This window comes from Podarcis melisellensis, assembly GCF_964234715.1.
Source record: "Podarcis melisellensis genome assembly, chromosome: 16".
Classification (NCBI taxonomy): domain Eukaryota; kingdom Metazoa; phylum Chordata; class Lepidosauria; order Squamata; family Lacertidae; genus Podarcis; species Podarcis melisellensis.
The window spans coordinates 39886558-39900296 of record NC_138533.1 but is presented as its reverse complement, the minus strand read 5'-3'; the positions used below and the strand labels follow the sequence as shown (position 1 = coordinate 39900296).

Below are 13739 nucleotides of genomic sequence, written 5' to 3'. Positions count from 1 at the left end.
GAACCGCTGAGCCCGGGGGAGAGCGCTCCATGCCAGCTTCCAAGTGGGGCCTAGGGAAAGTAGGGTGGGAGCCAAGAACCAGCTCCAAATATTCTACAGAATTATATAGGAAAGGAGGAGAAAAAGGGAGATAGACCAGTATTTGAAGGCTAGTAATCTGCCAAGGATAACAGAAGAAAAATGAGCAATTTTAAATGGCCATATAACAACACAGGAAATATTAGATGCAATCAAGCTGGCAAAAACAGGGAAATCGCCAGGACCAGATGAATTATTAGCAAAATATTATAAGAAATTAAATAATCAATTGGTGAGACCATTACAGGATATAATGAATGAATTTTTAATCTCAGGGAAAGTCCCAGAGACATAGAAAGAGGCATTTATAACTTTAATTCTAAAACAAGAGGCCAACGTGTTAGCAGTTAATAATTACAGACCGATTTCAGTATTAAATAATGATTATAAATCATTTGCTAACATAATGGCCAATAGAATGAAATCAGTATTGAAAGATTATATACATCATGATCAGGCAGGATTCCTTCCAGGCAGACAGATGAAGGATAATAGAAGAAAGGCCTTTAGGGAGGTGTTCTTATGTGCAACGGCCGCAGCTCGGACTTTGGTGGCCAAGGGGTGGAAGGAACAAGAAGGAAGAAGAAGGAACAAGAAGCCCCGACAATAACGGACTGGCATTACAAGCTACAGGAATTTGCTGAAATGGCGCAGTTCACAAATACCCTGAGAAGCAATTCAAAACAAAAATTTATGGAAAAGTGGGATAGATATAAAACATATGTTCAAAAATACAGTAAAGGGTCGCTATCTATGCTAGCATTTGAATGACGGAGTGAGAATGAGTTGAGAAATCAGACTAAGAGCACATATTGATATAGGAATGTATTAGATATTAATGTTTTATGTTTTATTATTGTGTGCGCTGGAGGCTGCCCAGAGTGGTGAGGGTAACCCAGCTAGATGGGTGGGGTATAAATAAAAAAATGGTATTCTTCCTCTTATTAAAAACCATTTAGAAAATCCGACTTCAATATAAAATCAAGCCAGTGTTAAAAGCCAGGATAAAAATGCAGCAACCCCTGCTCAAAAACAGGTGAGATGCTGCAGCAGGAAAACTAAGGACATCAATAATAAGCTAGAAGATGAGCTCAGGAACTTCTGATGAATGATGGCAACTACACACAGGATGCGTACAGCTAGGATTGGAAAGGGAAAAAGCTTTGGGTCACTGGAATGCAGGCAGTGAAGGAGACTGAAGAATTTTTGCAGTGAAGGAGCAGAGAAAAGGGGAAAGCAAAGGAAAGCCATTTTAAAAGGGTGTTTTCTGCCACTTCCTTTTTGAGGAGCCCTAGGAGCTGCTGGCAAGAAGGTCCTGCAGTGGAGGGGGTTGTCCAGCCCACTTGGCGGGCCCTTTCAAAGAGTTTGACTTCCTGCCAGCGGAGAGGTGGGCAGTGACACCCCATGCAGGACCCCCTTCTTCCCTATAGGAGAACCTGAAGATATTTAAATACGTGTGTGTCAGAGACACCCCTGACAGTGTGTTTTTTTTTAAAAAAAACCCTAAGAGTCTTGCACATTTGGTTAACAGACTAACACAGACAAGCCTCTAAAACAGGGGAGGGGACTTGTCACCCTCCAGATGTTGCTTGACTTCTGCTCTCATCATCCCTGACCATCGTCCTTGCTGCCTGAGACCAATGGGAGGTGCAATCCATCAGCATATTCTAGAACGCAGCAACAACAGAACCCCAGAAGACCATTTTTGTAGCACTCTGCTGTTTGTGGGTTGTGGGCACAGGATTGCAGCCTCATTTATCAAATCAACAATGAAGACCCCTTTTTAAAAAGAAATCAAACCTGTTTGTGATCCCTGATGGTTTCTGAGGTTGTGAGAAAGGAGCACCCCAGAAAGACGAAGAGGTCTGTCCTTGCCCTTGCAGAGAGCAAAGTGAGGGGGTGGGATGGTGGGCAAACAAGCAGGAACCCCACAACATTCACACTTTCGGGCTTACAATTTCGCAAGCAAATACTGGTACCCACAGCAGTTCTCAAATGCCATGCTCAAATATTAGTTCTGCAGGCTTTGTAAGTGCAGGACCAACAATGTGCCCCCACAACACACACAAAAAGCACCACCTCAATACATACCTGGAAATCTTGAGAAATAAGCCTTTCTGTACTTGTTTCCATTCTCGTCGTTCCAAAAGTGCGTTGGCTGGCAGGGCATGGGCTTGGTGCAGACCAGCTCTCCGCTTTCCCCCAAAACTGGCTTGCCTGTTGTAAGGATCAAGAACAAAGGCGGCTTGTTTCCCTCTCTCCAGCCCTTGGAATGCACAGCTCAAGTGTTCTATCGGGCAATTGATCAGTTCTTCCCTGTTGCAGCTTCTTTGGAGGTGGGATAAGACCTGGTCTGTCATCACCCAGCCCAGCCCTGCCCAACTTGGCACCCTATGGATGTTGCCAGGCTAACCTTCAACATCCCTGAGACCACAGGCCACACTGCTGTAGCTCAACAACGTCTGGACATCTGAAGGTCAAAGAAGACTTAGCCTAGCCACTGTGGCTCCATCTGCACTATACTTAGAAAGCAGGGTCATACAACTCTAAAAGAGTCACGGCATCCCCCAAAGAATCCTGGGAGTGTCTTTTTTTAAGGGTGCAGGAGTTCTTAGACCCCTCTTCCCCTCACAGAGCTACGACTCTCACGGTTTCCTGGGAAGGAGGCTTGTTAAGCTCTGGGAGAGGGATAGAAGTCTTCTAACACTGTTCAGGAGCACCCTTAACAAACTAGTTTCCAGGAGCCTTTGGGGGGAAACCACAACTGTTTAAAGTGGAATCATACTGCTCCAAACATGTAGTGCAGACGGGGCCTTGGATCCAGCAAAGGCGAAATGGGAGAACTCCTTTCTCTCTACGTTTCCCACAATGAACCCCAAGCTTATTTTGCTGTACATTATTTAAGCTATTTATTGGGTGCTGCTCAATCAAAATCCTTGGAGAAGTTTGCAATGAGAAAAAGCAGTAAAATGAAGTAAACAAGCAGTGGGTGGATTTTTTTTTCTCCCACCCTCACCCCCTCCTTAGTTTAAATGTACCTATGTGGGGGGTTTTATTTGGTTGGTTGTAAGCTGCTTTTGGTTACTTTGGGCAAGATAAAGTGGCTAACAAATTAAATAAATTAAATAAAAACGACACTTTCCCTTGTACACTAGGATTCACTCCAACCAGAGGGTGAAATGCACCCCCCCTCCATGCAGCCAAGCAAGAGGCATTACAGGTGCACCTTGGCTCCCAAACGCCTTGGGAGTCAAATGTTCTGGCTCCCGAACAATCAAAAACTGGAAGTGCATGTTCCAGTTTTCAAAGGTTCTTTCGGAAGCCGAACATCCGACGGGGCTTCCACGACTTCCAATAGGCTGCAGGGAGCTTCCTGGAGCCAATCAGAAGCCATGCTTTGGAAGTTCGTTTCATTTTGGAAGTCGAACAGACTTCCGGAACAGATTCTGTTCGACTTCTGAGGTATGGCTGTATCGTCATCCCAGGACACATTCCAGCCAGGCAAAAACACCCAGAAAGGGAAGAGAAGGACAAGTGAGGTGGGCAGCCTTGGGAGAGTCCCGAGGGCCAGAGAGGGCCACACACAGGCTCCATCCCTTCTATAAGGCTCCCCATAAATTCTGGTGATACTTTTTCTTTTTTAAACCCACATTAAACTACGTGGGGGTCTGCAAAGAACCTTCCCCAGCCCAACCCCTTACAACCGACAGCGGGGATAAGAAAAGGGCCCCCATTTGCCCTGAGATCCTGAAGTGGTCTGTGCTGTCAGAAGCCCTTCTTCTCCAACCACAGTTCTGACTTGGAAAAAGTGATAGCAAGAGCTTTGGCTGGGGGAAATACCTTCATCGTTCCAGGCTTCCACTGCCATTCCCAGATTCCGTGCCTGGATCTCACCTTTGTAAACCGGAATGGACACATTCTGACCCATAAAGCAGGAAACTATATCTGTGCCTCCTGAAACGAGAGGGGGGCAGAACAGGCTTCCATAAGGCCATCTCTCAGATGTTGCTGAACTGCAACTCTCCTGAAATGATGGTTCAATTATTATCAATCTGCATACGCTTGGAATTGACCCCATTCCCAGGTCACTGAGACTGTGAAAGTGTGCTAGGCCTGCAGCCCAGAGGCTGACGGATCAGAACTGTCCTCTGCTGGGCTGGTAACTTTTGATGGACTAAAACACAGTGGCAGATAACCTGGTTTCCAGAGTTTAAAATAAATAAGCAGATCAGAGAGTAGATGATGGCTTAAGACTCCACTCCACTCTACTCAACAGCCAGCAGCCAGTCAAGGGAAGATAATGAGCAAGATGGATCAATAGTCTAACACTGGTTTAAGGATACAGATGCAGACTGTATTTGCACTGGATATGAAACTCTGTTTTATAGACAAAACTGTCTGTCATTGTTTCTACATAAGGAGCTGTTTCCTTAATTGTTTCTATCGGTGTTCTCACTGTGAAATCTCTCTGAAGTGCTTTAGTGGGAAGTGATCCGTAAGTGGAACCAAGTAAATAAGGAAGCTTCTGTTTCTCACATCCACTAGCATGGGCTGGCTTCAGTAGACAGCACTAGCAAAGAGTACCGGCATCACCACCCCCAGCCCACCATGACAACTGGCCCTGCAGCCCAGATGAGGTGAGCATTCAATTTGAGTAAATACAGTGAAGGTGAAGGACCCCTGACAGCTAAGTCCAGTCGCAGATGACTCTGGGGTTGTGGCGCTCATCTTGCTTTACAGGCCGAGGAAGTCAGCATTTGTCCGCAGACAGTTTTTCCAGGTCATGAGGCCAGCATGACTAAGCCGCTTCTGGCACAACGGAACACCAAAACCAGAGCAGCGTACGGAAACACCATTTACCTTCCTGCTGGAGCGGTACCTATTTATCTACTTGCACTTTGGGGCGCGTTTTTGAACTGCTAGGTTGGCAGGAGCTGGAACTGAGAAACGGGAGCTCACCCCGTCGCAGGGATTTGAACTGTTGACCTTCTGATCGGCAAGCTGAAGAGACTCAGTGGTTTAGACCACAGCGCCACCCGCATCCCTGAGTAAATACAGTACTTTCTATCATATATGGTGGTCTTGTAAGAGAGTAAAAGACTTCTGGGAAATGATTTACAATGAATTGAAGAAAATGTTGAAGGTAACAATAAAAACCAGAAACTTTTCTTACAGGGATAGTAGACACTGAGATACCAAAAGACCCCCCCCCCCCAATTGTTTATGCATACTGTTCAGTTTCTGTTAATTGATTCTCATGGGAAACTTGCAGATTCTGGCTTCAAACAATTAACTCAAGGCAGTGTCAATTTACTCTTGGCAGAAAGCCCAGGTCAGCTTGACCTAGAAACTGCTTACTCTGATTGGTTAACGACCAGCATTCAACTCTTAACTAGGGATTGCTAGCTCAGTTTGATGTGAGGTGTGTTAGGAGTAGAAGTGCTGTGTATGGTTTTGAGAGAGAGAGAAAGAGAGGATTTATTTTGCTTTTATTTGTATGCAGAAACTCTGCTGGTTTTATTTGCTCCTTTTTAATAAATCCTGTAAATAGTTATTCTGAGTCTAGCTGACTAGTCATTACTGCCGCAACTAGCTTCTTCGCTGTGCAGGAAAACTCTGCTACGTTTGGGCTAAAGCCAATAGGGCTATGCCTGACACTTCAAAGTTCCAAGACTAACTGCCGCTAGAATGGTTTTTGCCCAGAGATGGAAAGAAGATGTAGTACCAACCAAGGAAGAGTGGCTAATTAAATTAATGGATTATGCCGAAATGGAGTATAAAGAGTAAAACTTTAAAATAACCACAAAAGGGGCAGGGAGGGAAGTCAAATATATGTGTATTAGAAATGTATGTGATTTGTGTTTTTGTAATTCATTTGTCTGTAAATTTTTGAAAAACTGAATAAATGTAAATGCTCTTTGCCCCTCAAATCTTCTTCCAAATGCTGCTGCTGCTGCTGCTCTTGTTAAAACAACTAGGAACTGGGAATCCTTGTCGATCAACACACAGATCTACTGGCAGATCCACATCCGCCTTCTGCCCACCTCTGGGCCACACAAGACAATGTAAGAGATGCAAATAGTACCCAAAATGGTGACTGCTTAGCCACCACTGCATCCTCCTCCCTCTAACTTTCTAACCCACTAAACATTCAAGGGCTCAAGTTCAGAAAACCCCTACCTGATATGGATCCCAGCAGAACACTGCTCTTTATGTGCTTGTAGACGTACTCGTAACTTTGAGGCTTGAGGGGTGAGCCAGTTGACAGGATGGTGTGGAGCGTTTGGAGGTTATGAGTTTCACCTTGGAACAACATTACCAGGCAGAGTTACACTGTTATTTCCTGGCCAATTATCAACACCGCCCCCGCCCCCCCCGAGTTTCCTGTTAACTTCTAGAACATGGGCCACCAACACAGGCAGCTGCACTACAACTCCCATGAAGCCTTACCATGGGCCACACTGGCTGGGGCTGCTGGGAGTTGGAGTCCAGTAACATCTGGGAGCGCTGCAGGTTCCCCACCCCTGATGCAACGGTACTGAGCTAAATGGACCTACTTCCTGCCTTGGTGTAAGGTTGCTTCCTGTGTTTCCACAATCCATGGGCAAAGTAACAACTCCCAGCACATTTCCGAGCACAATTCAAAGTGTTGGTGCTGACCTTTAAAGCCCTAAACGGCCTCGGTCCTGTATACCTGAAGGAGCATCTCCACCCCCATCGTTCAGCCTGGACACTGAGATCCAGTGCCGAGGGCCTTCTGGCGGTTCCCTCACTGAGAGAAGTGAGGTTACAGGGAACCAGACAGAGGGCCTTCTTGGTAGTGGCGCCTGCCCTGTGGAACGCCCTCCCTTCAGATGTGAAGGAAACAAGCAGCTATCTTATCTTTAAAAGATAACTGAAGGCAGCCCTGTTCAGGGAAGTTTTTAATATTTAATGCTGTGTTGTTTAAACACTTGATTGGAAGCCGCCCAGAGAGGCTGGGGAAACTCAGCCAGATAGGCGGGGTATAAATAATAAATTATTATTATTATTATTATTATTATTATTATTATTATTATTATTATTATTATTATTATTATTATATTGGGGAACAATAATGCCTTTGTGGAACTAATTAGAAATGGGAGGGAAGCAAAGCGGTTCAGTTCCAGAGGCAAACAGAATTCAAAGAGTATCTTGGTGCTTACATGGTTTAAGGTTCTTCTCTTCCAGCACCGCCAGCCATTTGGCACCTGTCCCAAGGATGGTGATACTGCAAGTAAAAAAGGAACAAATGTCACTCACTATGGTCATTTTGCTATTTCTTATTTTACAATAATGGAGAGTGGCAACATGTGATCAGACCCTCTCTCGGGATCTCAAAGCATGGAATCCCTTCTCTGGAGATGCACCTGGTGCCATCTCTATTAACCTTGAGGTGCCAGGCGAAGGTGTTCTTATTTACCCAAGCATTTTGCTCTAAACCCGAGTTCATCTTTTAGCTGGGTGGGGTAGGATGTGTCCTTATTATGTTATTGCAATATAAGCACTATTAACTATTCTTTTACAAATCTTTTGATGTATTTTAATTTAGGATTTTTTAATCATTGTAAGTCATTTTGTAGTAAGCAGCAAATAAGCATTTCCTGGGTCCATAAATAATAGTTCCTGTACGCCTGAACTGGCAAACGATGGTTACTGGAATCAGAACAACCTGGGTTTTAAAAGCTCTGGCTTTAAGCTCTTCATTCCAATCCTGGCATCCATAGTTTGCTAGTTCGGGACTTAAGAAGCTATGATTCAATAACTCAGAAAGCACTGAACTGTGGTGGGCCAAGAAACTATGCCAAAATGTGTACTTTGTCAAAGTATCCATAAAATAGATGAGACAAGAGTAAAACGCAACCTAAAAAGAGAGCGCTGAAGAGGGTCAAACTGCAGTAGTTTAAACTGCGAAGCTACAAGGTTTCACAATCTGAGAGTCTTCCTAGCCACCCCATACAAAACCTGGCACACCACCTTGCTTCGGAAAAAAATATGTTACCAGTCGTCAGCTTTTGACTTTTTGTGTGTGACTCACAGGGTCTCTTTCTCCACTAGCTGGCAGAAGAATCTATGCAAAAACAGTTTCAGAGACAGCCATAAATTGTCCTGACAAAGGCCTGACCAGACCATTATTTTATTTCCTTTCTTGCTTATTTTGTTTTGTTTTTTAAATCCTTGCTTCTAGCTTTTATTTCCTGTGTTTCAGACACAGTATTTTTAGCTATTTATAACAGTGAATAGATGTATCATTATCTCTCGGAAGTTCATATGAAGTTTTGCAAACACCATTCGCCATAAGCAATCAATGTTTGACCTGACCTTGACCAGTAATTTTAATAACAGCAGCAGGTGAAATAAAAGCCACCATTGCAATGAGGCTCTGCTGCCTCTACCATCTGCCTGAGGGAAGTCATTCTCTTCTTAGGAAGTGTGTTGGCTATGTCCCAGTCTCTCCTGGCCCCTACACTTCCCACATTAGAGCGCTCTGCCACCACCAGACAAAAGGATCATTATTCACCAAGCTGCCCCTTATCCAACAGTCTCAAAGAGTTCTCTGGGGTCTTAGGGGAGTGCAATGCTAGAGCTCTAGGCATGGAAGCTCCACCAGTTCCAAGCTCAATCGGGAAATCACTTCTCAACCACTACTGCAAATCAGCACTACCCAAAAGCTACATTTTATTTACCTTTTGCTGAAGATGCATTCATACTGAAGAGCACAGACATGTGTGGGTTTGCTTTTGTTTGCACACTGGAACCATTTACTAAACCAAAAAGTTATGTAAAGGAGTGTGTGCAGAAGAAGCAGTGTGACTTTGAAGTAACGTCACAGCATTGTTTTTTCACGGGTTCTTATCAAGTGGAGCGAAAGCGGAACGAAGGCACAAGAATGTTCCCATGCAACCATTAAAAAGGCTTTGTCAAGTTATCTTGGAGCCACCTGGAGATCAAGGCTAGCACTCCTTAAGTATCTCACTTTCTGCATACTTCAGCAGTTTACGGCACTGTTTCCCAACCAGGGGCTCCAGGATATTCCAAGGGGGCCACAGGTGAAAATCTCGTGAATGGGGGGGCATAGCATGAGGCATGGGGGGCCCAGAGGGAAGTGAGAAGAAAATCAAATTTTTAAATAAAGAAAATCCTGATTGGCTGGCTATCCTCTTGGCCAATTACAAAAGGGTAAGGGGGCAGCCCACCAGGGGCTAGTGCTCCTTTTCCCCATGTGCGTTTCCTTGGAGCAGTCCTGGTTTGTTTCTGGGGGAAGAGGGCGATTGCTGAGACTCACGTTTTGACTGTCAGTCCATCATCCAGAACCCCCAGATCAGGTAAGTGGAGTGGTGGGGTGGCAATGGGTAGGGTTGGGTGAGGCAGAGCTGCTTGTTGTTGCTGCCAGTGCTGGGCCCAGTGGCAGCCTGGGCCTGACTCTGCAAGGTGCAGGATGCAAGCCACCCCAGCGCCTAGCCAAGTGGGGTCATCTGGTGCTGCTGACTTGCATCTAGTAAATAACTAAGTCTCTATTTGGGGCCTTACTCCCAAATAAGAGTGTGTGAGGCTATAATGTTTTATCTAGGGGCAGCCAGGGCTCCTCCGGGTGACAAGATCTTTTTGCACCAGGTCAGTGAGGACCACTTGCTTTTTAAAATTCTCCCTATGCTCTATACAGAACTCCCTATGCTCCTTTGGACTGTATCTGTACGTTTCCCCCTCTGTGTCAAATAACTGGGGTCAAATAAGTGTTGTTCTAAACTGCACACATCCATGTGCTGCCAGGTGAGATGCTCCCAGTCAGGCAGGCTAACCCCCCAAATCATTGCCAACAAAGGGGTAAAACAAGGTTACTTCTTAGTCCTGTATTTATTCAACCTTTTCTTAAATGACCTGGCACCCTGTTTACATGGGGTGGATGGCCACTGCCCAAAGCTCAGCTCCATCCACGTTCAAGGACTGGCTTGAAGCGACTCCTGTGCTGCTGCCAGGAATATTGTATAGCCAACAGACTGGAACTGAACTTTGCAAAACCTAAAGTGTTTGTTTTGTCATGATCTTGGAAGCCTCATAGGTGGGAGATCAGTGGAAACCCGCTGGAACAGGTTAAAAACTTTAAATACCTAGGCATCCACTTCCAATATAACACTTCCTGGAATTACCATTGTAAGCTCTTATTATCTCTCCCCCATGTTTCTGCTGCATCAAACATTCTGGTTGACCTCTGGAGCATCTTTTTTAAACAAACACACACACAAGTAGTTGTTTCAGGATAACTTATGGGTGCTTTTTTGTCTAAAGCAGAACTCATGTCTACCTACCCTAGTCGGTCAACCAAATCCCAGAGGACATTGGGGGATGGAACAAGCGGCGATCCGTCATACAGAACCACAGATGCACCAACAGCGAGAGCAGAAACCAGCCAGTTCCACATCATCCAACCAGTCTAGGGAGTGTGGGGAAATGCACGTTAGCTTTATCCTAGATAGTCACCTCCCTCACCTATTTCCAGACATGTGAAGCTAATCTCGCACTTCTTCTCAAGGACGCAGGTATGTGCCGTCATGAGACCCTGCCTACAGGTAATATTCCAAGTGCCATGCAAAGCAGGGTGCACTCCAGACTGGCCGTGCCACGCTCTGACATTTCATCAATTAAGTCTTTCCCCCAATAACCCAGTCCATGGGGAGGGCCGTGGTTCAGAGTGTCTGCTTTTCATGCAGAGGGTCCCCCAGTTCAATTCCAGGTTTCCCCAGGTAGGGCTGGGAATGTCCTTCCTGTAAAGCTTCATTAACTAGAAACCCCAAAATGTGGGATCCCCTCCAAAGCTGTGCCAAAGATTTGCAGTCATTTTGCAGCGAAAAACCCTGCATTTTGCAACAGCACCCAATCTGAGTAACTGATACATCAAACTAGGGTTTATAGTTAACACCCAAAAATCCAACACTGTTAGTCTGGAGTGAATCAGACGATGTTGGGTTTGGGGCTGATACCTATGCCCCCTGGTTTGAGTATCAATTACTTGGGTTTGGGGGGCACTGCAAAACGCAGGGGTTTCAGTGCAAAATGCAAGGTTTTTGCTGCAAAACAACTGCAAAACTTTGGCACTAGTTTAAAGTTATTTGGAAAATTTTGGAGTGTTAACAACAAACCCTGGTCTGATATACCAGATTTGGAGGGTGCTGCAAAACGTGCTGTTTTCACTGCAGAATGACTGCCAAACTTTGGTACAACTTTGGAGGGGATCCCAAATTTTGGGTTCATAGGTAATGAAGCTCCCCTGAAACCCTGGAGAGCCGTTGCCAGTCAGTGTGGACAATCCTGAGCTTTCTGGCAGCTTCCAATTTCGCACGGGATGTAGCTCAGGGGTAGAGCAACTGCTCTGCGTACAGAAGGCCCTGGGTTCAAACCCTGGCATCTCCAAGAAGGACTGGGAAAGATTCCTAGACTCTGAAGAGTTGCTGCTAGTCAGTGTGGGCTGCACTGAGCTTGGTGGGCCAGTGTCTAACTCAGTATAAAGCAGCTTCCTCTGTAACCAAAAAGGTGCCTCCATTCATGGGGCAACAGCTCACATGCTGCAGGAGGCAAATACCATTTTAGGAGGCAAATACCATTTCTCACAAGAGGGAATGTCCCCCAAATGCCTGCTTTTTCGCTTGTCTGAGCTGCCCTTCGCTCATATGCAAAGGCAATTGTTAATGGATCAAATCGGTCAAAACTCAGAATCAGTCAAATCATACAAAATAAGACTGTTGCTTGATTTTAAAAGCGAACTTTTGGGATTGAAAGGTTAGCCATGCCATGCCAAAGCAATTTTATCCGGAGCATGAAGGATCAAAAGGCCAGGTGAACGTTCCCCACATCTGCACTCCCCTGCCAAATAAATTACCTAAAATAAGCCCATTTATGCATACTTGCATCATTATTGTTTATCTGGGTCATAGAAGTCATGCTTTTCTTCAAGAAAAGAATAAACATGGCAAACCCCATGCAGGCTGTGTTGAAAGTCTTGGCAAAAATACAATTAACAGCACTTACTGTTGTGTAGTACATGATGTTGTCACTGCTGGACATGTTACCATGGAGGAGGTGCTCTTTCAAATGCTGAATTAACGTCCCCTGGTTTAAAAGAAAAAAGACGGACATACAAAGCAAGGTGTAATGGTTAGACTGGGTGAACTATCAACCAGCCACCATCTCTCAGCCCAACCCCCACCTTGCAGGGCTGGCTTTATCCAAAGGAAGCCTCAGGTGCAGCTACAGAGCTTGTGCAACTCAAACTCAAGCTGGAGACCTGGGAGTAGCATCCAGCCAGGCCATACTCAGAGTAAGTCCAGCAACTGCTATGGGTCTACTCCAGGTATGGCTTAGTTCAATATTGCCACTGAGCATGAGACTCTCAATCGCAGGGTTGTGGGTTTGAGTTCCACATTGGCCAAGAGATTCCTGCATTGGAGGGGGTTGGATCACTGATGTATGGGGGGGTGCGGGCCGCCCCGGGCGTCATCACTGAGGAGGGTGAGAAAATGGCAAAAATATGTGTTTTTAAAATAAATAAAAATTTGGGGCTCACAACACTTTTTTTTGGAAAAAAACATTTAAAACTAGTTTAATAACTTCGTCTGACAATTAATTAACCTCAACAAGTCAACATAATACATATTGAAGCTTTTTAGTTCAGTCAACAAACGCAACGCAATGGGCCCCGTTGCTGGGGTCAGGTTTGAGCTGGTGGCAGAAAGCAGGAGAGTCAGCGGCCCGGCTGCTGTGTACACACCCTGGCATTGGCGCTTCGTGCCCAACTGTAGTAGCTCCACCGCCGGGCATGTCTGACCCAGCAGCGAAGAGCAGGGGGCGAGTGAGCAGCAGCTTCCCCGCCCGTCTCCTTCCCTGAACTGTGGCGTGTGGGAGGGCATCTTCTGCCCCTCCCCCCTCAGGGGCGCACCCCATGCACCCATCCCAGGCAGCGCAAGCATATGCTCCACCGCTACGTTGGACTAGATGACCCTCGTGGTCCCTTCCAACTCTACAATTCTATGACTCTATTATATCCAAGTTCTGCTTCCTACCTATCCTCTTTACAACCTCGCCTCTGATGGAAGTATTGGGAGAGGATTTTAAGCAAATCCAAATATGCGCTGGTAAAAATAGCGTCTACAATGATTGCCGGGGGGTGCAGTGTGAGGACCTTTTTCAAACAAAGAATGTAAACTGTGCAAACCACAGGGATGGGGAGAACGAAGTAGCAAACAAGGAATGTCCAGAGTCTAAGGTGGTACAGCCTGTACTGCCACCGCAGGCCTCTTACTCCTCAGTTCTCCCAGGTGTGCAGATGCAGCCCAAGTACCTTAGCAAAATCCACCAAGCAAATTCAGTCTGTTGGAAGGTGGGGGGGAAAGCCTCTCCTGTCGCTTGTTAACCGACAACCTAGTGTGCAGAGCCTCCACAAGCCCAACCAGCCACATGACCTACCCCTGCGGAGTGAACCATGCATTTTGGAGCTCCTGTTGTGCCAGATGAATACATGATGAAAAGAGGATGGCTGAAAGGAAGCTGTTCGAACTCTAGCTGCGGGGCTTGATCTCCCTTCCCCGCTGCAAGAAAGTCTTCTAGAAAGACGCTGAACAAAGAAGAAGAAAGACATGGAGGGGAGA

General features: G+C 45.8%; 1 protein-coding gene across 1 annotated transcript in view; it reads right to left on the bottom strand.

Annotated features, from left to right (window-relative positions):
* Positions 1-13739, bottom strand: part of AACS (acetoacetyl-CoA synthetase) — a 59428-nt gene that overhangs the window by 16404 nt on the left and 29285 nt on the right. Inside the window, exons 8-14 of the mRNA XM_081892901.1 lie at positions 13558-13705; positions 12124-12204; positions 10407-10531; positions 7266-7330; positions 6259-6381; positions 3919-4032; positions 2170-2295 (exon numbers count right to left, since the gene is read on the bottom strand). Of these exons, the coding sequence (XP_081749027.1) occupies positions 2170-2295; positions 3919-4032; positions 6259-6381; positions 7266-7330; positions 10407-10531; positions 12124-12204; positions 13558-13705 (782 nt within the window). The remainder of the gene's footprint in view (positions 1-2169; positions 2296-3918; positions 4033-6258; positions 6382-7265; positions 7331-10406; positions 10532-12123; positions 12205-13557; positions 13706-13739) is intronic.